General features: G+C 59.9%; 2 protein-coding genes across 3 annotated transcripts in view; one reads left to right on the top strand and one right to left on the bottom strand.

Annotated features, from left to right (window-relative positions):
- The window catches only part of LOC127567246 (aldehyde dehydrogenase family 3 member B1-like), a 17,599-nt gene extending 13,731 nt beyond the window's left edge, over nt 1-3,868 (bottom strand). The window contains exon 1 of the mRNA XM_052009928.1: nt 3,738-3,868. The gene's annotated coding sequence lies outside the window, so the exon portion shown is untranslated. The remainder of the gene's footprint in view (nt 1-3,737) is intronic.
- Nucleotides 3,767-23,099, top strand: unc93b1 (unc-93 homolog B1, TLR signaling regulator). 2 transcript variants are annotated; one of them, XM_052009926.1, is made up of 12 exons: nt 3,773-4,034; nt 5,271-5,398; nt 8,532-8,667; nt 11,422-11,575; nt 11,997-12,158; nt 15,822-15,951; nt 16,894-16,987; nt 17,300-17,424; nt 18,115-18,297; nt 19,377-19,656; nt 20,633-20,751; nt 21,277-23,099. In XM_052009926.1, the coding sequence occupies exons 2-12, from the start codon at nt 5,300-5,302 to the stop codon at nt 21,565-21,567; spliced, it is 1,773 nt and encodes a 590-aa protein (XP_051865886.1). In that variant the 5' UTR covers nt 3,773-4,034; nt 5,271-5,299; the 3' UTR covers nt 21,568-23,099. The 2 variants fall into 2 exon arrangements, with proteins under 2 accessions (XP_051865887.1, XP_051865886.1); XM_052009927.1 differs by lacking the exon at nt 17,300-17,424 and having other exon boundaries at nt 3,767-4,034.

Here is a 23,099-nt window from a genome sequence, read left to right as displayed (position 1 = left end):
GGTGGAGGGAGGGAGGGAGAGGCGGGGAGGGAGGGAGGGAGGGAGGGACTGTCTACACCGTCAATATTTGCAGAGTCCCCACCAGCTCTCAGCAGCTGCCAGGGGACTGCAGGGCTCGGACTGGGGGTGGGGAGGGAGGGAGGGGGGTGAGGAGGGAGGGAGGGAGGGTGTGAGGGACTATCTGCACAGACCAGGGGTAGGGAGGGAAGGACTATCTGCACGGACTGGGGTTGGGGAGGGAGTGAGGGGGGAGAGGAGGGAGGGACAGTTTGAGGGACTATCTGCACGGACCAGGGGTAGGGAGGGAACAGACAGAACAGGAAGCCGGATCCCACTGATGGACGGAGTCGGAGTGGAGTTTACTGTCAGACGCACAAGTCCGTGTGTGCACAGGGGCAGTGAAAACCTTCCCTCCAGCAGCGTCACAGGCACAGAGCATCAGAGAGACAACGTTCACAGGAAATCATCAGTTAAACATAAATCATGCACAATTTTCACAATAGACAACACAATTCGAACAACAGAAAACAAAGTCCGTTGCAGTGCAAAGTGGTCCCAGTGTTGCTGTACTAAGGGGGTGATCAGGGATGTGCCGGTCGGTTCAAGAACCGAATGGTTGAAGGGAGGTCGCTGTTCCTGAACCTGCTGGTGTGGGGATTTCAGGCTCCTGTACCTCCTGCCCAACGGGAGCTGCAAGAAGACAGCACGGCCCGGGTGGTCGGAGATCTTTGGTGATGGACGTTGCCTTGTTGAGGCAGGACCTCCTGTAGATACCCCCGATGGTGGGGAGATCTTTGGTGATGGACATTGCCTTGTTGAGGCAGGACCTCCTGTAGATAGCCCGGATGGTGGGGAGGGATGTGCCCGTGATGTATCGGGCAGACTCCCCCACTCTCTGCAGCCTCCAGCGTCCCTGCGCATTCGAACTGCCGTCCCAGACCGTGTCAGGACCCTTCCAATGGGACATCTGTAGGAGGTAGAAAGGCAATAGCCAGGGGGAGGGGACGAGGCACTGCTGACGATTCTGTTCACCTTCCTGGAGCAACACACCGCCAGAGTGGACAGTGTCCGAGAATCCGGAATTTGAATCCTGGGAATGTGAAATATTTGGATGGAATCCAATTTACACAAACCTAGAAGGTGCTCAGTAATCTCGGCCCCACGAGCTAGGGCGTTCCTGCTAAGTGACAGATCGTTGAATTTTTTCGTTCCTGTGGAACTTAACTCGGACAAGTTAAGACAAACCGGGGCAGGACTTTCCCAGTGAACTGCAGAGGGACCTCGGGGTACATGGACACGGTTCCCTGAAGAGCGGGGGTCACAGGTAGACAGGGGGCGGTGGAGGAGGCATTGGGCACGCCGGCCTTCACCGGTCAGGAGTCGGGAGGTGATGTCGCAGTTGTACAGGACGTCAGTGAGGCCGCACTTGGAGAACTGTGTCTGGTTCTGGTCGCTCTGCTGTGGGGAAAGGTGCCGCTGAGCTGCGAGAGGGCGCGGAGGGGGATTTACGAGGACGTTGCCCCCAGGACAGGTTTTACGGAGAGAGATCGGGGCAGGTTGGGACAGAGCGTGAGGAGGGGGTGAGGGGTGTAAAACCGCGAGGGGCATCGATAGGGTGAATGCACAGTCTTTCCCCCCCCTGAGGGGTCGGGGGATCGAGAACTAGAGGGAACAGGTTTAAGGTGAGAGGAGGAAGGGATTTAATGGGGAAACTTCTTCACCCAGAGGGTGGTCCGTGTGTGGGACGGGCTGCCAGAGGGAGGGGTCGAGGCAGGGACGTTAACGACACTCGGACAGGTCCGTGGATGGGGAAGGTTCAGAGGGAGACGGGCCAAACGTGGGGAGATGGGACCGGCTGGGATGGGGATCTGGGCCGGCCCGGACTGGTTGGACAGAAGGGGGGCTGGAGATGGCTGGTGGGTGGGAGGGGGATGGGATGGGACCAGGTGGGGGTGGGGACAGGGACGGTGGACCGTGGGGATGGGACCCTGGGAGCTGGGTGACGGTCCGATTGGGGATGGGAATGTTGGGAATGTGAACCAGGACACGGAGACCATGGGCAGGGAGAGGCCCTTCGGCCCACCGTGTCTGTGTTGGACATGGTGCTGAGTTAAACCGCACTTCCCCCTGCACACAGTCCCCCTCCCTCCATCCCCAGCACATCCCTGTGTCCGTCTCACCCCCTCCCTCGTATCTGCCCCCAACCACTCCCCCAGCAGCACAATCCAGGCACCCACCGCTCCCTGTGTAAAAAAAACGACCCCCCCCCCCCACATCCCCTTCGAACTTTCCCCCTCCCTTCTCTCCCGTTAAACGCACGCCCTCCGGTATTAGACATCCCCACCCCCTGGGGAACAACAGACACCGGCCGTCTCCTCTATCTACACCTCCCGTCGTCTCATAAACCTCTCCCCTCGGCCTCTGCCGCTCTGGGGAGAGCGACCCCAGAGTCTGTCCGACCTCTCCCTGTAGCTCGTGCCCCCTGATCCGGGCGGCGTTCCCGGCGAACCTCTCCCGCACCCCTCTCTCTGAAGCCACCTCACCCTCCCTGTACCGGGGGCGATCAACGAGGTAGAGACAGGCTGAGGTTGAGGGGGAGGTGGGGGGGCAGAGAGATGGAGAGTGTGCTCCATTACAGGGAGCGGGGAGTGGGGGGAAGGAAGGGTATTGGGGTTGATTTATTATTGTCACTTGTACCGAGGTCCAGTGAGAAACTCGTCTTGCATCCCGATCGTACAGGTCAGTTCATTACACAGTGCAGTTACACTGAGGAAGGACAGGGTGCATCGAGGTAGAACAGGGCGAGGGAGAGGGAGGGAGATTGGGAGGAAGGGAGAAGGAGGGAGGGGGCGAGAGGGAGGGAGGGAGGACTCGGTGGGCTCGGGACACAGGGACCACCTGATCCCAGCCCCCTCCATCCCTCCGAATCTCACAGGACATGGAACAGCCCTGGGAGAGGCCCTTCGGCCCACCGTGTCTGTGCTGGACACGGTGCCGAGTTAAACCCCACCCCTGCCCACGGTCCCCCTCCCTCCATCCCCGGCACATCCCTGGGTCTGTCTAACCCCCTCCCTCGTATCTGCCCCCACCCCCTCCCCCGGCAGCACATTCCAGGGGAGGGAGAGCGAGGGGGAGGGGGGAGTGAGAGGGTAGGAGAGAGGAGGGAGGGAGATCGGTAGTGAGGTGGAGGGAGAGGGAGGGGGAGAGAGAAGGGGAGGGGGGTGAGAGTGTGGAGAGAGGAGGGAGGGAGATCGGTAGTGAGGTGGAGGGAGAGGGAGGGGGAGAGAGAAGGGGAGGGGGGTGAGAGTGTGGAGAGAGGAGGGAGGGAGATCGGTAGTGAGGTGGAGGGAGAGGGAGGGGGAGAGAGAAGGGGAGGGGGGTGAGAGTGTGGAGAGAGGAGGGAGGGAGATCGGTAGTGAGGTGGAGGGAGAGGGAGGGGGAGAGAGAAGGGGAGGGGGGTGAGAGTGTGGAGAGAGCAGGGAGGGAGATCGGTAGTGAGACGGAGGGATGGAGGGATCGAGGGACGGTGAGGGAAGGAGGGAAACCTGTCCAACCTCCCACTGACCCAGATCCAACTGTAGCCACAGGCGACCTCCCGAGCCTGTCCTCAGACACCTCCACCCTCCCACCCTCCCTCCCACCTCCACCCCCTCCCACCTCCCCCCTCCCATTCCCAGCCAGTCCAGGGGACAAAGGTCCCTGTGCTGATCCGTGCGGCGCACCACAGCCCGGCTCACCTCTCGGGGAGGCGGAGAGGCGTCCTCGATCGACCAGAGCCACGTCTCTCTGCCCCCACTGACCTCCCCCGAGGCAGCCCCGGTGTTGGGTCTGGGCCTGTGCTTGAGCCGGTCACTGAGGTCTGGGGCTGGGATTCAGCTGAAGTTCCTTTCACTGCTGTATGGTTCTATATTTCCTGATTTAACCCCCAGTGTGAATGTCTGAATCCGGCGTGGACCCGACCCAGAGGGTCCCTCACACCACTCCGGACTGTCGGGCGGAGGTGGCCGGAGGGGGATCTCCCTTTAAGGGGACGGGTGAGATGGGGGAGGGAAGGGCAGGAACAGTTTCAAGGCGGAAGTGTTGACTGTCTGTGGGAAAAGAGGAACTCGGCAGTTTCGGGCCAGAGAGAGAGAGAGAGGAGAGGTCGGATTCACAGCCCACTGCCTGTGGGTGTGCAGGTGTTGTGTGTGTGAGTGTCTGTGTGGGAGGGAGGGGGTGTGTGAGTGTCTGTGTGTGTCTGTGAGTGAGTGGAAGGGAGGATATGTGTGTGTGTGAGTGAGTGTGTGAGTGTGTGTGTGAGTGCGTGTGTGGGAGGGACGGTGTGTGTGATTGTGTGTGAGCATGTGTGACTGTCTGTGTGTGTGTGTGTCTGTGTGCGTGAGTGCGTGTGAGAGAGTGAATGTGTGTCTGTGTGTGTGTGAGTGCATGTGTGTGTCTATTGTGTTCTATGTGTGTGTGAGAGTGTTTTGTGTGTGTGTCTGTGTGTTGTTTTCATGTGTGTCTGTGTGTTGGTTTGTGTGAGTGAGTGTGTGTGTGTTGTGTGTGTGTGTGTGTGTGTCTGTGCGTCTACGTTTGTGTGTCTGTGTGTGAGAGAGAGAGAAGGAGAGAAAGAAAGAGACAGAAGAGATATTTAGGGTGTAGGGGCAGGAGGGGATCACAAATGGGGAGGGGCTGACAGAGACGGGGACGGGCGTAGGGGAGGGAGGGGGTGACGGAGGCGGGGACGGGGTGTAAGGGAGGGAGGGGGTGATGGGGACGGGGAGGGGCGTAGGGGAGGGAGGGGGTGACGGGAGGGGGTGTAGGGGAGGGAGGGGGTGACGGAGACGGGGAGGGGTGTAGGGGAGGGAGGGGGTGACGGGGACGGGGAGGGGCGTAGCGGAGGGAGGGGGTGACGGAGACGGGGAGGGGGCGTAGGGGAGGGAGGGGGTGACGGAGACGGGGAGGGGTGTAGGGGAGGGAGGGGGTGATGGGGACGGGGAGGGGCGTAGCGGAGGGAGGGGGTGACGGAGACGGGGAGGGGGTGTAAGGGAGGGAGGGGTGACGGAGATGGGGAGGGGGTGTAGGGGAGGGAGGGGGTGACGGGGAGGTGGTGTAGGGGAGGGAGGGGGTGACTGGGACGGGGAGGGGCGTAGGGGAGGGAGGGGGTGACGGAGACGGGGAGGGGGGTGTAGGAGGTTGCATGTTGTCACCGTAACTGGGGGTCACTTGGAGAAGAGGCTCATTTTCGGGTACGTCCCTGACCTTTGAACCAACGGTTATTCCTCCTTCAGCCCCCTGACCCCCGACCCCCCTTGCCCCAATGATGGATCCCGACGCCCACGGTTACCATGACGCCGCACAGAATGGGATGGCGGCCGGGGAGCAACCCGCGACCTTCTACCCTGATGACGACGCCCAGGTACTCGAGGGGTCATGGGAGGTCAGGTGGTGGGGTCAAAGATTGGGGCTGCAGCCGGCCCCCTGACCTGACCTGACCTGACCTGACCCTGGTTGGTTTGGTGGGTCTGAGGTCAGGGGGTCAGGCTCTGAGTTGGGAGGGTGGGGTATCGTTGCCGAGGTCAGATGGTGGGTGGTGGGAGCGGGGTCAGAGCCTCACCAGGGCCCAGGGGTGGGGCTGCAGGCCGGGGATGGGGCCTCGCCTGGTGGTGGGGAGTGGGGCGGAGATGGAGCCTGGGCCTTGCCTCGCGGGTGTGGGTCAGTGGCCGTGGAGGGGGCCCATCCTGCTGGGTGTGTGGGGGAGTAGGCCGGGGTGAAGCCTAGGCCTTGCCTGTTGATGTTGGGGAGTAGGCAGGGATGAAGGCTGGGCCCCTCATAGAACATCGAACACTACAGCACGGTACAGGCCCTTCGGCCCACAATGTTGTGCCGACATTGTACCCTGCTCTGAGATCTATCTAACCCTTCCCTCCCACATCGCCCCCCATTTCTCTATCATTCATGTGTCTGTTTAAGAGTCTCTTAAATGTCCCTGACGTACCTGCCCCCACCACCTCTGCCGGCAGTGCGTTCCACACACCCACCACTCTCTGTGTAAAAAACTTACCCCTGACATCCCCCTTATACCTTCCTCCAATCACCTTAAAATTATGTCCCCTCGTGTTAGCCGTTGTCGCCCTGGGGAAAAGTCTCTGACTGTCCACTCGATCTGTGCCTCTTGTACACCTCTATCGCGTCACCTCTCATCCTCCTCCTCTCCAAAGAGAAAAGCCCCAGCTCGCTCAACCTATCCTCAAAAGATGTGCTCTCCAATCCTGGTAAATCTCCTCTGCGCCCTCTCTAAAGCTCCCACATCCTTCCTATAATGGGGCCAGAACTGAACACAATACTCCAAGTGCGGTCTGACCAGAGCTGCAACATCACCTCGCGGCTCTTGAACTCAGTCCCCCGACTAATGAAGGTCAGCACACCATATGCCTTCTTAACAACCCTGTCGACCTGCGCAGCAACCTTGAGGGATCTATGGACGTGGACCCCAAGATCCCTCTGTTCCTCCACACTCCTGCCATCAACCTTGTGTTCTGCCTTCAAATTTGATCTCCGGAAATGTACGTATACTTCACACTTGTCCGGGTTGAACTCCGTCTGCCACTTCTCAGCCCAGCTCTGCATCCTGTCAATGTCCCGTTGTAACCTACAGCAACCTTCTACACTATCCACAGCACCACCAACCTTGGTATCATCAGCAAACTTACCAACCCACCCTTCCACATCCTTGTCCAAGTCATTTATAAAAATCACAAAGAGCAGGGGTCCCAGAACAGATCCCCGCGGAACACCACTGGTCACCGACCTCCAGGCAGAATACGGTCCATCTACCACCATCTTCTATGGGCGAGCCATTTCTGAATCCACCCAGCCAGGTTTCCCTGGATCCCATCCCTCCTGACTTTCTGAATAAGCCTTCCATGAGGAACCTTGTCAAACACCTTACTGAAATCCATGTGCACCACACCCACTGCTCGACCTTCATCAATGTGCTTTGTCACATCTTCAGAGAATTCAATCAGGCTTGTGAGGCACGACCTGCCCCTCACAAAGCCATGCTGACTGTCCCTAATCAGCCTACGCTTCTCCAAATGCCCAGAAATCCCGTCTCTAAGAATCTTCTCCAGTAATTTGCCCACCACTGAAGTAAGACTCACTGGTCTGTAATTCCCAGGGTTACCCCTACTCCCTTTCTTAAAGGAACAACATTTGCCACCCTCCAATCATCTGGCACTACTCCTGTGGCCGGTGAGGACACAAAGATCATCGCCAAAGGCACGGCAACCTCTTCCCTCGCTTCCTGTAATAACCTTGGATATATCCTGTCTGGCCCCAGTGACTTATCTATCCTAATGTTTTTCAAGAGTTCCAGCACGTCCTCTATCCTCATGTCGACATGCCCCAGCGTATCAGCCGGTCGTACACCATCCTCACAAACGTCAATGTCTCCCTCACTGCAGCAAAGTATTCATTAAGGACCTCCCCCACCTCTTCTGACTCCAGGCACATGTTTCCTCTCTCGTCTCTGATCGGTCCTCCCCTCACTCCAGTCATCCTCCTACTCCTCACATACCTGTAGAGCGCCTTGGGGTTTTTCCTCGATCCTACTCGCCAAGGCCTTCTCGTGCCCCCTTCTAGCTCTCCTGTCCATTCTTAAGCATCCTCCTGGCTACCTTGTAACTCTCCAGAGCCCTGTCTGATCCGTGCTCCCTAAACCTCAGGTAAGCTGCTTTCTTACTCTTGACGAGATATTCTACGTCTCGTGTCAACCACGGTTCCTTCACCCAACCATCCTTACCCTGCCTCAATGGGACTAACCTATCCAGAGCCCCATGCAAGTAATCCCTAAACAACCTCCACATTTCCATTGTGCACTTCCCCAAGAACGTCTGTTCCCAATTTACGCTCCCAACTTCCTGCCCAATAACATCATAATTCCCCCTCCCCCAGTTAAATACTTTCCCATATCGCTTGCTCCTATCCCTCTCCAAGGCGATGGTCAAGGTCAAGGAGTTATGGTCACTGTCTCCAAAATGCTCTCCCACCGAGAGATCTGATCAGCCTCTCCTGGTGGTGTTGGGGAGTAGGCCGGAGATGAAGCCTGGACCTTGCCTGATGCATGTGAGGAATAGGCCAGGGATGAAGCCTAGGCCTCTCCTGGTGGTGGGGGGGTGGGGGGGGGGGTAGGCTGGGGCTGAAGTCTGGACCTCGCCTAGTGCGTGTGAGGAGTAGGCCGTGGAGAGGACCTGGGCCTCACCCACTGCCATAGGCCCCGGGGGCCTGCAGCTGTACTGGACATAGGTGAGGCTGCACCTGGGAGTTTGAGGCACGGTTCTGGCCGCCCCGCGGGAGGGAAGATGCCGCCGAACTTGGAGGTGGGGCGTGGAAGAGATTTTCCGGGGACGTTGCCCGGACTCGGGGGAGGACCTGAGGTTCCCGTCGGAGGGGGGTTTCAGGGGGCCAAACGCGGAGCGGTGGGACGGAAGATCCTGTTTTTCCTGCCGGGTGTGACCCCCCCCCCCCCCCCGACACGATGCTCCCCACAGATTGACGAATTCATGGGCCAGGACTACAACGAGGAGGATGAGGAGAGGAAGCATTACCGTCGTAAGCGGCTGGCGGTGCTGAGAAACCTGGTGTGCGCCAGTCTCAGCAGCATGCTGACGTACGCCGTCTACCTGGGTAAGTGTCGTGTCTGGGGTCCCTGCACCCCCAGTCTCCCCCCCAACCCGCCCCAGTCTCTCCACCCTCCCCCCTCCCCCCAGTCTCTCTCTCCCCCCCAGTCTCTCTCTCCCCCGAGTCTCTCTCTCCCCCGTCTCTCTCTCCCCCCAACTCTCTTCCCCCAGTCTCTCTCTCTCTCTCCTCAGTCTCTCTCTCTCTCCCCCCCCCAGTCTCTCTCTCTCTCCCCCCCAGCCCCTCTCTCCCCACCCCCCCACCGTCTCCCTCCCTCTCTCCCCTGGGGATCTGAGGGGTACGTATTATCACACAGAGAGTGGTTGATACCTTGAACTCACTCCCAGAGGAGCGGGAGACGTCCGACATGGTCACTCTGTCTGAGAGACACCGTCTCCTACGGGTGAGCCAATTCCGAACCCACACAGCCAAGTTTCCCTGGATCCCGTGCCTCCTGACTTTCTGAATGAGCCTTCCCTGAGGAACCTTATCAAACGGCTTCATAAAATCCATGTACACCACACCCGCTGCTCGACCTTCATCTGTGTGCTAACCCTCAAGCATGGTAGTAACGAGAAGAGGGCACGTCCCGGGTGGGGAGGGTCCTCGGTGACGGACGCCGCCTTCTCGAGGCACCACCTGTTGAAGATGTCCTTGATGGTGGGGAGGCTTGTGCCCGTGATGGAGCTGGCTGAGTCTACAACCCTCTGCAGCCTCTTCCCCTCCACCATCAGATTTCCTGAACGGTCCGTGAACCCATGGACTCCACCTCCTTGTTCCTCTTTTGCACCACTTATTTATTTTTGTAACTCACGGTAGTTTTTACATAAACAACACATTTCACGACGTACGTCAGTGACAATCTCCCCACCAACCCTGTTGGGGACCTTACACCGCTCAACCCCCCACCCCCCCCGTTGTTCCAAACTCCAAAGACCTTCGGTATAACCTCTGCAGACGTTATCGAGGGGACCACCCCCCTCTCTTGTAGCAGACAGTCGCAGCCCCATCCTTTCGTGACCAGTGTCATTGTTGGGGTCTGGCTGGGTGTAGCAACAGGTGAGGATTTGTCGCCGTGCTTGACGCCTGGATTAGCCGCCAACCCCCACCCCCGTCTCAAACTCCGGTCGGGATGTACGTGTGCAGTTCCGGTCCCCCCCGCCCGTTACAGGGTGTGCTTCGGAGAGAGGGTGTGGGAGAGGTTCACCGGGAACGCTGCCCGGATTAGAGGGCGCGAGCTATAAGGAGAGGTCGGACAGACTCGGGTCGCTGTCTCCGGAGTGGCAGAGGCCGAGGGGAGAGGTTTATAAGACGGCGAGAGGCGTAGAGAGAGGAGACAGCCGGTATCTTCTGTTCCCCAGGGGGTGGAGGTGTCTAATACCGAAGGCCATGCATTTAAGGGGAGAGGGAGGGGGAAGTTCGAAGGAGACGTTTGGGGGGAGGCTTTTTTTTACAAGGAGCGGTGGGTGCCTGGTGTGCTGCCGGGGGAGGGGGTGGGGGCAGATATGATGGAGGGGGTTAGACAGACCCAGGGATGTGCCGGGGATGGAGGGAGGGGAACCGTGTGCAGGGGGAAAGGGTGTAGCTTAATTTGGCACCGTGTACGGCACAGACATGGTGGGCTGAAGGGTCTTGTCCTGTGTGTTTGATGTTCAGAATCAGTTTAATTGTCACTGGCAGACGACGTGAAATGTGTTGTCTTCCGGCAGCCGTACAGTACAAGACACGAAATTACTGTAAGTTACAAAAATAGATCAATAGTGCAAAAGAGGAACAGCGAGGTGTTGTTCATGGGTTCGTGGACCGTTCAGAGATCTGATGGCGGAGGGGAAGAAGCTGTTCCTGAATCGTTGAGTGTGGGTCTTCAGGCTCCTGTACCTCCTCCCCGATGGTAGTAACGAGAAGAGGGCATGTCCCGGTGGGGAGGCTCCTCAGTGACGGACGCCGCCTTCTTGAGGCACCGCCTCTTGAAGATGTCCTCGATGGCGGGGAGGGTTGTTCCTGTGATGGAGCTGGCTGAGTCTACAACCCTCTGCAGCTTCTTGCAATCCTGCGCATTGGAGCCTCCGTACCAGGCGGTGATGCACCCAGTCAGAAAGCTCTCCACCGTACGTCTGTAGAAATTTGCAAGAGTCTTTAGTGACGGACCAAATCTCCTCAAACTCCTGATGAAGTAGAGCCACTGGTGTGCCTCCTTCGTGATTACATCGATGTGTTGGGCCCAGGACAGATCCTTGCAGATGTTGACGCCCAGGAACCTGAAGCTGCTCACCCTTCCCACCACTGACCCCTCAGTGAGGACTGGTGTGTGTTCTCGCGACTTCCCCTTCCTGAAGTCCACAGTCAATCCCTCGGTCTTGCTGACGTTGAGAGCAAGGTTGTTGTTGTGACAACCCTCGACCGGCTGATCGATCTCACTCCTGTACACCTCCTCGTCGCCATCTGAGACTCTGCCAACACCAGCGGTGTCCTCGGCGAATTTACAGATGGGGTTTGAGCTGTGACCGGCCACACGGTCATGGGTGTAGAGAGAGTAGAGCAGGGGGCATCCTCGAGGTGCACCTGTGTTGACGGTCAGCGAGGAGGAGAAGTTACTCCCGCTCCGCACTGACTGTGGCCTCCCGGGGAGGGAGTCGAGGATCCCGTTGCAGAGGGAGGTGCAGGGGCCCAGGTGTTGAAGTGTGTGTTGCGTGTTCTGTGTTGTGTGTTGCACGTTCCGTGTTGCGTGTTGCGTGTTCAGTGCCATATGTTCCCCTCTCCCAGGCCTCCTGCAGGTGCAGCTGATCCTGCACTACGATGAGACGTACCGAGAGGTCAAATACGGCAACATGGGTCTGCAGGACATTGACAGGAAGATGCTGATGGGCATCAACATCACACCCATCGTGGCCCTGCTCTACACCCCCGTGCTCATCAGGTGGGGAGAGAACCCTGCCCGGGGGGTTGGGGGGTGTGGTGGTGACCCAGTCGGGGGGGGGGGGTGGGGGTGACCCGGTCTGAGGGGTGGGGGGGTCCCGGTCCGGGAGGGGAGGTAACCCAGTCTGAGGCTGCTCTGCACCCCCATGCTCATCAGGTGGGGGGGGGAGGTAACCCGGTCCGAGGGGGGGCCTCGGGGAACCTCCGTGGGACCTCCGGATTCAGGCATTGGGGTCAGAGGTCGGATGGGTGGGGATGGTTTGGGTCAGAGGGGGTGGGTGGGGTTAGGGATGGGGAGGGATTGGGTGGGATGGGATTATTCTGACCCCTGACCCCATTCTGACCCCCCCCCAAGTTTCTGACCTCTCCCCCCTTGTTTGGACCCCACCCCCGGTTTGACCCCTCCTCTCTCCTGCCCCCAGGTTCCTGGGCACGAAGTGGATGATGTTCCTGGCCATGGGGATCTACGCCCTCTTCGTCTCCACCAACTACTGGGAGCGATACTACACCCTCGTCCCATCGGCCATCGCTATTGGAGCAGCCATCGTCCCCCTGTGGGCAGCCGTGGGGAACTATGTCACCAGGTGTGTCTGGGCCCACCACCCCACCCTGTGTCTGACCCCGGGAGTGTGTGATGGGACGGTGCGGGGGGAGCCTCACCCTGTGTCTGACCCCGGGAGTGTGTGATGGGATGGTGCGGGGGGAGCCTCACCCTGTGTCTGAACCCGGGAGTGTGTGACGGGACAGTGCGGGGGGAGCCTCACCCTGTGTCTGACCCCGGGAGTGTGACGGGACGGTCCGGGGGGAGCCTCACCCTGTGTCTGAACCCGGGAGTGTGTGACGGGACGGTGCGGGGGGAGCCTCACCCTGTGTCTGACCCCGGGAGTGTGACGGGACGGTCCGGGGGGAGCCTCACCCTGTGTCTGACCCCGGGAGTGTGACGGGACGGTCCGGGGGGAGCCTCACCCTGTGTCTGACCCCGGGAGTGTGCGATGGGACGGTACGGGGGGAGCCTCACCCTGTGTCCGACCCCGGGAATGTGTGACGGGACGACAGGTTTGAAGTGATGTAGCATTGTTAGGACGGCGAGATTTTTGAGTCATCTAGTCCCACAGCAGGGAAGCAGGCCCTTCGGCCCAACCGGTCCGTGCCAGCCTAGATCCCCATCCGAGCCAGTTCCATATGCCAACGTTTGGCCCGTCTCCCTCTGAACCTTCCCCATCCATGGACCTGTCCGAGTGTTGTTAACGTCCCTGCCTCAACCCCTCCCTCTGGCCGCCCGTCCCACAAGAGACACCATCCATTGTGTCACAAAGTTGCCTCGAAATTTCCTCTTAAATCTTTCCCCTCTCACCTTAAACCTGTGCCCTCTAGTTCTTGATTCCCCTGACCCTTGGGGGGAAAAGACTGCGCATTCACCCTATCGATGCCCCTCGTGGTTTTGCACACCACACCCCTCAAGCTCCAGGGAATAAAGTCCCAACCTGCCCCAACCTTTCTCCGTAACGCAGTCCCCTCGAGTCCTGGGCAAAGACCTCGTAAATCTCCCTCCGCGCACTCTCCCAGCTCGGCGGCAACTTCCCCACAGCAGGGCGACCAGAACTGAACGCAGTTCTCCAAGTGCGGTCTCACCGACGTCCTGTACAACCGCGACATCACCTCCTGACTCCTGTACTCAGTGCCCTGACCGATGAAGGCCAGCGTGCCCAATGCATCCTCTACCACCCCTGTCTACCTGTGATCCTGCTCTCGGGGAACCGTGTCCCTGTACCCCGAGGTCCCTCTGTTCTACAACACTCCCCAGGGGCCCTGCTGTTCACTGCGATAGTCCAACCTGGATCTGACTTTCCAAAATGTAACACCTTGCACTTATCCAAATTAAACTCCATCTGCCACACCTCAGCCCACTGACCCAGCTGATTGAGATTCCCCCGTAAACCCTGATGACCACCTTCACTGTCAACGACACCACCTATTGTAGTGTCGTCGGCAAACTCACTGACCACGCCTCGTACACCCTCGTCCAAATCATTGATGTAGATGTCAAACAACGACGGGCCCAGCACTGAGCCCTGGGGAACACCACTAGTCACAGGTCTCCAGCCTGAGAAACAACCTCCCACCCTTACCCTCTGCCACCGTCGAGAGAACTGTGTCTCCAGTCAGCCAGCTCTCCCTGGATCCCACACAATCCAACAGCAGCCTACCACATGGAACCTTATCCAGGGCCTTGTGGACCACGTCCATCATCCTGCCCTCATTGACCTTCTGGTTACTTCTTCAAAAGCCTCAACCAAGTCGGTAAGACGTGATCTCCCGTGCAGAGAGCCCTGCTGGATTCACGTAATCAACCCGTCTTTCCAGATGTACATAGATCTTCTCCCTCAGAATCTCCTCCTATAAATTACCCACCACAGATGTGAGACTGACTGGTCTATAGTTCCCAGGTTTTTCTTTGCCACCCTTCTTAAATAAAGGCACAACATAAGATAAGATATTTATTTATTAGTCACTTCGGAACACAGAGAAATGCATCTTCTGCATTACTGAGAATGTGCTGGGGGCAGCCCACAAGTGTCACCACGCTGCCGGCGCCAACATAGCATGCCCACAGCTCCTAACCCGTACGTGTTTGGAATGTGGGAGGAAACCGGAGCACCTGGAGGGAACCCACGCAGACACACGGGGAGAACGTACAAACTCCTTACGCACAACATTGGCCACCCTCCAGTCCCCCAGCACCTTGCCCGTGGCCAACGACGATGCAAGTATCTCAGCCAGGGCTCCCACACCTTTCCTGTAGCTCCCCACAGTCTCCTTGGATCTACCTGGTCAAGCCCTGGAGATCTGTCCACCTTCACACCTTTTAAGGCCTCCAGCACCTCCTCGACTGTAACGCGGACTAACCCCAAGACCTCCCCATTTACTTCTCCTAGTTCCGAAGCCTTCCCGCCTTTCTCCAGGGTGCACACAGAGGAGAAACGCTCACTGGGGACCTCGTCCATCTCCTGTGGCTCCACACAGACGTGCCCCCGTCTGTCTCTTGGGGACCTGTTCTCCCCCCAGTTACACGTTTTACCCCTTAATATACTTTTGGGACTTCTCCGCCAATTCTATCTCCAGCCCCCCTTTCTCGCCCTCCTGATCTCCTTCTCAAGTACACTCCTGCATCCCCCGGACTCACGATCCCAGTGGCCTGTACCTGACCCAGGCCTCAATATCTTGGTGTAGCAGCCGGCATAATCAAAGACCCCACTCACCTGGGACATTCTCTCTTCTCCCCTCTTCCATCGGGTAGAAGATGCAGGAGCCTGAGGGCACGTCCTACCAGGCTCAAGGACAGCTTCTACCCCACGGTGATAAGACTATTGAACAGTTCCCTTATACAATGAGATGGACTCTGACCTCACGATCTACCTTGTTGTGACCTTGCACCTTATTGCATTGCACTTTCTCTGTAGCTGTGACACTTTACTCTGTACCGTTACTGTTTTTACCTGTACTACATCAATGCGCCCTGTACTAACTCAATGTAACTGCACTGTGTAATGAATTGACCTGTACGATCAGATTGCAAGACAAGCTTTTCACTGTACCTCGGTACAAGTGACAATAATAAGCCAATACCAATACAAATCCCTCCTCACCCAGAGTCCCCCTCCTCCCTACAGCCTTGGCCTCCAGCAGGAACAGGCAGACCTCGAGCCCTCACCATCTCACCTTCAGAAGCCTCCCAATTGCAGGAGGTCCCTTTGCCCGCAAACAACCTCCCCCAACCAACCTTTGCAAGCCCCTGTCCCATCCCGTCAAGATCCGCCTTGCCCCAGTTCAGAACGTGAACCTGTGGACCAGATCTGTCCCTGTCTAGAACTAGTTTAAAACTTACAGAACCATGGTCACTGGTCCCAAAGACCTCCCCCACTGACACCTCAGCCACCTGCCCTTTTGCTGGTAACCAAGAGTAAGTCGAGCTTTGCCCTCTCCCTCGTAGGGCCCTCAATCTATTGCCCGAGCAAACTTTCCTGAACGCACTGAACAAGTTCGACCCCATCTCAGCCCTTCAGCCCCAGTCTAGGTGAGGGAAGTTAAAACCCCACATTATCCTTACAACTCTGCACAATCCCTACTACACACAGTTCCCCTTGACTATCTGGGGGCCGATTGTACCACCCCAACAATGTGATCATCCCCTTCTCATTTCCCAGCTCCACACACTTCGGCTAACGTTCAGCTGTGGTCCTCCACAGAATGGCGCAGAAATATTACGAGTATCTCCACTACAAGGAGGAACACGTCCAGGATCAGGGGAAGGCCCCAAAGGGCGCTTGTCACAGATACATCATCACCTTCCAGTGCATCTTCTACTTCTTCTTCAATGTAAGTGTTGGACAAAGTTCTAGGTTGGAGAGAGGGGGGGGATTCAGCCGAGGTTCCTGCTCCCCGTCACTGCCCAGTGACCCCTGCGGGGGGGGAATCAGCCGGGGTTCCTGCTCCCCGTCACTGCTCAGTGACCCCTGGTTCGGTGGGGGGGGGAAGAAATCAGGAAATGTCCCCTCTACAACTATCCCAACCATGATAAAGATCGAATCCCACAGCAGGGAAACAGGCCCTTCAGCCCAACCGGTCCATTCCGACCCAGATCCCCATCCCAGCCGGTCCCATCTCCCCGCATTTGGCCCGTCTCCCTCCGAACCTTTCCCGTCCACGGACCTGTCCGAGTGTTGTTAATGTCCCTGCCTCGACCCCTCCCTCTGGCAGCCCGTCCCACACAGGGACCACCCTCTGGGTGAAGCAGTTTCCCCATTAAATCTTTTCCCCCTCTCACCTTAAACCTGTGCCCTCTAGTTCTCGATTCCCCAACCGCTGGGTGGGGGGTGGGGTGGGGGAAGACTGTGCGTGTTCACCCCATCAACACCCCTCGCGGTTTTACACACCTCACCCCTCACGCACCAAGGGAATAAAGTCCCAACCTGCCCCGACCTCTCTCCGTAAAACTCAATCCCCTCAAGTCCCCCAGGGGCAACGTCCCTCGTAAATCTCCCTCCGCGCACTCTCCCAGCTCAGCGGCACCTTCCCCACTGCAGGGCGACCAGAACCAAACTCAGTACTCGAAGTGCGGCCTCACCGACGTCCTGTACATCTGCGGCATCACCTCCCGACTCCTGTACTCAGTGCCCTGACCGGTGAAGGCCGGCGTGCCCAACGCCTTCTCCACCGCCCGTCTACCTGTGACCCCGCTGTCGGGGAACCGTTTCCCTGCACCCCTCCGTCTCTGTGAACCTGATGAATCTTCTCACCAGGAGCTGTTCTTCGTTGCAGATGAGTTTTATCTTCGCTGAGATGCCCACAGCTTTCTTCCTGGACACCTACCTCTGCAAAGCCAACCACACACTCTTCAGCGTGAAATACTGTGGTGAGGGGGGGCGGTGACTGGGAGCAAGGGGGAGTGTGACTTGGAGGGAGGGTGGGCCAATGGGAGGAGGGGGGGTCACGGGGGGGGTTGTCAGTGGGAGGAGGGGGATCAATGGGAGGGAGGGGGGTCACTGGGAGGCAGGGGGGGCTCAGTGGTAGGGAGGGAGGGGGTCAGTGGTAGGGGGTGTCAATGGAAGGGAGGGGGTTTGCGGAGAGAGGGGTGTCACTGGGACATGGACACGGGGTGAGGCTTGTTCACTGGGACACGGGGTGATGCGGAGATCACACACACCTTCCTGCCCCCTTTCTCCAGGGACCGACGCCTGGGGTACCATCGAAGGCCTGAACCGCACTGTTCTCTGGAAGCTGCCCCAGAGCATCAGTCTGATCATAATGGAGAGCGTGCTGATGGGGGTGGCCTTCCTCGCCATGTTAATGGTAACGTCTGGCCCCCTCCTGGTGGGGGTCTCCTCTCATCCTGTTCCTCACACTGCCCAAGGCCATTCCGCCCAACTGCAGCCTCTCCCTTGCGCCCGCTCCCAGTTTTCTATGCGTGTACATGGAAACAGCATGGAAACAGGCCCTTCGGCCCAATCGATCTGTGCCGGCCCAGATCCCCATCCCAGCTGGTCCCATCTCTCTGCGTTTGGCCCGTCTCCCTCTGAACCTTCCCCATCCACGGACCTGTCCGAGTGTTGTGAACGTCCCTGCCTCGACCCCTCCCTCTGGCAGCCCGTCCCACACACGGACCACCCTCTGGGTGAAGAAGTTTCCCCATTAAATCTCTTTCCCCCTCACCTTAAACCTGTGCCCTCTAGTTTTTGCTTCCCCCAACTGTGGGGAAGAGGGTGTCCACATTATATTCCATCTGCTGTAGATCGGAGTCCTGTTATAGCCATGGACAACCTCCTACACTGGCCACCACACCACCCAGATCCTGTGGTGACCTTGGACAACCTCCTTCACCGGCCACCACACCACCCAGATCCTGTGGTGACCTTGGACATCCTCCTAAGTCCATCACACCACCTGCCCCAACGGCCCCTGGACCACTCCCCACACAACAGCACCCTGACTCTCCCACTGTGTGAGGAAGCACTGTTGCTGACCAGGTTTCTCCGGGACCAGGTGCTGACCCTGTGTGGTCCAGCCTACCGCCCCACGGAGGAGATCGACCTGAGGAGCATTGGGTGGGGCAACATCTTCCAGCTGCCGTTCAAGCACATGAGAGATTATCGGCTTCGCCACCTCTTCCCCCTCTTCATCTACAGCGGCTTCGAAGTGCTCTTCGCATGCACGGGCTTCGCACTGGTGAGTTGGGGGGGGTCACATCCCGGGGTGGGGGGGGGAGCGATCGGCCCGGGGAGGGGGGGGGGTCACATCCTGGCGTGGGGGGAACGATCGGCCCAAGAGATGGGATCAGCCCAGGGGAGGGGTGTCACACCCTGGGGTGGGGGGAGTGATTGGCCCAGGGAAGGGGTGTCACACCCTGGGGTGGGGGGAGTGATTGGTCCAGGGGAGGAGTGTCACGCCCTGGGGTGGGGGGAGTGATTGGCCCAGGGGAGGGGTGTCACGCCCTGGGGTGGGGGGAGTGATTGGCCCAGGGGAGGGGTGTCACGCCCTGGGGTGGGGGGAGTGATTGGCCCAGGGGAGGGGTGTCACGCCCTGGGGTGGGGGGAGCGATTGGCCCAGGGGAGGGATGTCACACCCTGGGGAGGAGGGGGAGGACGGTCAGCACAGGGGAGGGGAGAGGGAGGGGACAATCGGCCCAGGGGAGGGGGGGGTCATCCTGGGGTGGAGGGGGGGTCGGCCCAGGGGAGGGGAGAGGGAGGGGATGATCAGCCCAGGGGAGGGCGGGGGGTCACATCCTGGGGTGGGGGAGGAGGGTTGGCTCAGGGGAGGGGGTCACATCCTGAGGGAGATGGTCGACCCGGGGTGGGGGGGGGGCAAGTGATGGGGGTCAGTAGTTGGGAGGTGGCCAGGAGGGGAGGGGAGGGGAGGGGGGAGCAGAGGGGAGGGGGGGGTCGGGGGTGGAGCAAGGTATTGGGGGAGGGAGGAACAGCAGGTTTTGGATAGAACTCTAACTCTCTCTCCCTCCCTCCTCCCCCTCTCTCACCCCCTCTTCCTCCCCTCCTCCTCCTAACCCCTCCCCCTATCTCCACCCTTCATCTCCTCCCTCCTTCCCCCTCCCTACCTCCAACCCTCACCCCCTCCTCCCTCTCCCCTCCTCCCTACCCCCTCCCCTTCCCCCTCTCTCGTCCCCCTCCCTCCCCTTCCCCCCTCCCCCTCCCCCACTCGCCCCTCCCCCCTTCTGACCCCTGCCTCCCCCTCCCCCTCCCCTCTGACGCCTGCCTCCCCCTCCCATCCCTCCTCTCCCCCCCCCACCCCAGTCCTATGGGGTCTGCTCGCTGGGGATGGAGCACCTCTCGGGCCTGATCATGACCTACGGGGCCTCGGCCTCGCTCTCCTCCCTGCTGTGCCTGTGGGTGCTGAGGCTCTCCCGCCAGGTGAGCCTGTCGGCGGGGGCCCTGCTTCATGCCGTCCTCATCATCGGCCTCTTCTGCTGGGCCCCTGCCCCCCTGGACCTCCGGCCCGCCAACGTCACTGCCCTCTACCTGGTGTCGGCCCTGTGGGGGCTGGGGGGGGCGCTGAACAAGACCGGGCTGGCCGGTGAGTTGGGGGGGGCACGGGGGGGGGAATCGAGGGAGGGTGGAGAGGGGGGTCGGGGGGGTTGAGGGGATTGGGAGGGTGTGTGGGGGCTGGGGGTGAGGTGTGGGGGCTGCGGGGGGGCGCTGAACAAGACCGGGCTGGCCGGTGAGTTGGGGGGGGGCACGGGGGGGGGGAATCGAGGGAGGGTGGAGAGGGGGGTCGGGGGGGTTGAGGGGATTGGGAGGGTGTGTGGGGGCTGGGGGTGAGGTGTGGGGGCTGCGGGGGGGCGCTGAACAAGACCGGGCTGGCCGGTGAGTTGGGGGGGGCACGGGGGGGGGGGATCGAAGGAGGGTGGAGAGGGGGGTCGGGGGGGTTGAGGGGATTGGGAGGGTGTGTGGGGGCTGGGGGTGAGGTGTGGGGGCTGCGGGGGGGCGCTGAACAAGACTGGGCTGGCCGGTGAGTGGGGGGGGTCACTGGGAGAAGGAGGTGGGGGGGAAGGGGAGTGGGGGGTGAGGGTTCGGGGGGAGAGGGAGGTTGGGGGGAGAGGGGGAGTGTAGGGGCTGGGTGGGGGGGGGCGCTGAACAAGACCGGGTTGGCCGGTGAGTTGGGGGGGGGTGAGGGAAGGGTTGAGAGGAGGGGAGGGGGGAGGGGCTGAGGGCAGTGCAAAGGAGGCAGAAATAGGGAAGGTGGGGGAGGTGGAGGGTGCCCGGGGGGGGAGGGTGCCCGATGGGGGAGGGGGTAACGGTGTGTCTCCCCCCACTCTCTCTCTCTCCCCCCAGTCTCTCTCCCTCCGCCCCCCCACAGTGAATTGAAATGGGTTGATTTATCCCCCCCTCCCCAATCCTCTCACTCCTGCCCCGACATTTCCCCCACCTCCCATTCCCTCTACACCACTTCCTTCTTGCCTAATCCCCCCTCCCTCCCCCTCCCTCCTTCCCCTCTCCCTCCCACCCTCTCCCACTCCCTCCCCCTCCCTCTCCCCCCGCCCCCCCCACAGCAATCCTGGGCATGTTCTACGAGCACAAGGAGCGACAGGACTTTGCCTTCTGCATCTACCACTGGTGTCAGGCCATGGCCATCTTCGTTGTCTACCTCTGGTCCGCGGCCTACATGAAGGTCAGCAGGAGGGGAGGGCTCGGGTGAGGAGTGTTGGGTGAGTGGGACCGGGGGTCTGGAGGGTGGGGAGGGACCTGCAGGTGGATGGGGAGGGCCTCGGTCGGGGGAGGGGTGGGGAGGGTTCACCCGGGAGTGTGTGACGGGACGGTGCGGGGGGAGCCTCACCCTGTGTCTGACCCCGGGAGTGTGTGTCGGGACAGTGCGGAGGGAGCCTCACCCTGTGTCTGACCCTGGGAGTGTGTGACGGGACGGTGCGGGGGGAGCCTCACCCTGTGTCTGACCCCGGGAGTGTGTGACGGGACGGTGCGGGGGAAGCCTCGCCCTGTGTCTGACCCCGGGAGTGTGTGACGGGACGGTGCGGGGGGAGCCTCACCCTGTGTCTGACCCTGGGAGTGTGTGACGGGACGGTGCGGAGGGAGCCTCACCCTGTGTCTGACCCTGGGAGTGTGTGTCGGGATGGTGCGGGGGGAGGGGGAGGGGAGGAAGCCTCACCCTGTGTCTGACGCTGCCGTTTGGGGTCCGCAGGTGAAGTTGGGGATCCTGCTGGTCACTCTGTTGGCCGCCATCGCCTCCTACCTGTGGATGGAGCAGAAACTCGCTCGCAAGGTCCCATTCCGCATCCCCCGGATCCCGAAACCCCGGCACCAGGTGCGGGGGTACCGCTACCTGGAGGAGGACAACTCCGACCAGTCCGAGGAGGAGGAGGAGGGGAAGGGGGACAAGCAGAGTCTGGGGGCTGAGGAGGACCCCCAGCTGGAGGGCGACACCCAGGACCACCAGCAGATTGGAGCTGAGGGTGACCTGCTGGGCCTGTGAGGAGGAGGGGCCTCCCTCACCCCGCCTCGTCCCTCATCCCCCCTCCCTCATCCCCCCTCACCAGCCCTCGTCCACCCCCCTCATCCCTCCCTCCCTCCCTCATCCCCCCTCACCACCCCTCGTCCACCCCCTCGTCCCTCCCTCCCTCCCTCATCCCCCTCGTTCCTCCCTCCCTCGTCTCCCCCGTACTTCCTCCTCATCCCCCCCACATCCCCCCATCCCTCCTCCTTGTCTCCCTCTCCCTCATTTCCTCACTCCTCACCACTCCCTCCCTCGTGTCCCCATCCCCTAATCCCCCCTCGTGTTCCCCCATCTCCTCCTCCCTCATCTCCCCCCTCACTCCCCCCTCACTCCCCCTCTCCCCCCCCCCCATCCCTCCCGCCACATCTCGGTTTTTACAGTGTTGGTTAAAGCTGAAAGTTTTCACTGCGTTTTGTCTGATCCCTGAGTCACACCGGCCCTTCAGCCCATCCCGTGTACAGCAGGGGAAGTGGCCCTTCAGCCCATGCTGTGTACAGCAGGGGAAGTGGCCATTCAGCCCATCCCGTGTACAGCAGGAAAAGGCCCTTTGCTCCATCCCGTGTACAGCAGGGGAACTGGCCTTCGGCCCCTCCTGTGTACAGCAGAAGAAGGCCCTTCGGCCTATCCCGTGTACAGTAGGGGGCGGCCCTTTGACTCTCAGTGTGTCCGTACTGAGGGGGTGAGCGGGGTTGTAGTGGTTGGTTCAAACATATTCCTGGGGCGGTCTGACCGACCCCTGACAAACCCTCAGCATTACCCCCCTGCCTTTATATCCTCGCCCCCTGCAAATGGATGCTGACATTGCATTTGCCTTCCTTATGACCGACCCAACCTGCGAGGTAACCTGCTGGAAACCCTGCCCCGGGGCTCCCCAGTCCCTCTGCACCCCCGATGTGTGAACTGTGGTGGGTTTCCGCGGGTCCCGGGGAACCGGGGAGACATGGAGTGGAGTTTGTCGTCAGACGCACAGGTCCGTGTGTGCATAGGGGGGATGGAAAACTTCCCTCCAGCAGCGTCACAGAGCATCAGAGACACAACAGTCACAGGATATCATTGGTTAAACATAAATTATACACAAGTTTCAGAAGGAAGAACACAATTTGAACAACAGAAGACAAAGTCTGTTGCAGTACAAAGCGGTCCCAGTGTTGCTGTACTGAGGGGGTGACCAGGGACGTGCCGGTCGGTTCAAGAACCGAATGGTTGAAGGGAAGTCGCTGTTCCTGAACTTGGAGGTGTGGGGACTTCAGGCTTCTGTACCTCCTGCCCGACGGGAGCTGCGAGAAGACGGCACGGCCCGGGTGGTGGGGGGGATCTGTGACGACGGACGTTGCCTTCTTGAGGCAGCCCGTCCTGTAGATACCCCCTGTGTTATTCTGTAGTTATAATAAAGAACTATAGTTCCCAGTTGGCAATGCAAGGGGTCACATGGGGGAATCAGGAAGTGGCTGTAAAAAGAGGGACAACAAGCTGTCTAGTGTGTTTGTTAATAAAAATGTTCAGATGTTAAA

Source organism: Pristis pectinata, unplaced genomic scaffold, assembly GCF_009764475.1.
Source record: "Pristis pectinata isolate sPriPec2 unplaced genomic scaffold, sPriPec2.1.pri scaffold_38_arrow_ctg1, whole genome shotgun sequence".
In the NCBI taxonomy this organism is placed as follows: domain Eukaryota; kingdom Metazoa; phylum Chordata; class Chondrichthyes; order Rhinopristiformes; family Pristidae; genus Pristis; species Pristis pectinata.
Note: the sequence above shows the minus strand (reverse complement) of the source record. Positions and strands in the feature narration are given on the sequence as shown.

What these genes read in the sequence shown, in the direction of transcription:
- unc93b1 (XM_052009926.1), top strand. Translation starts at nt 5,300, where the DNA reads ATGATGGATCCCGACGCCCACGGTTACCATGACGCCGCACAGAATGGG. An exon ending in ACCCTGATGACGACGCCCAG is followed by an intron (nt 5,399 to 8,531) that starts GTACTCGAGGGG and finishes TGCTCCCCACAG; the next exon opens with ATTGACGAATTCATGGGCCA. An exon ending in CTTCAGCGTGAAATACTGTG is followed by an intron (nt 16,988 to 17,299) that starts GTGAGGGGGGGC and finishes CCCTTTCTCCAG; the next exon opens with GGACCGACGCCTGGGGTACC.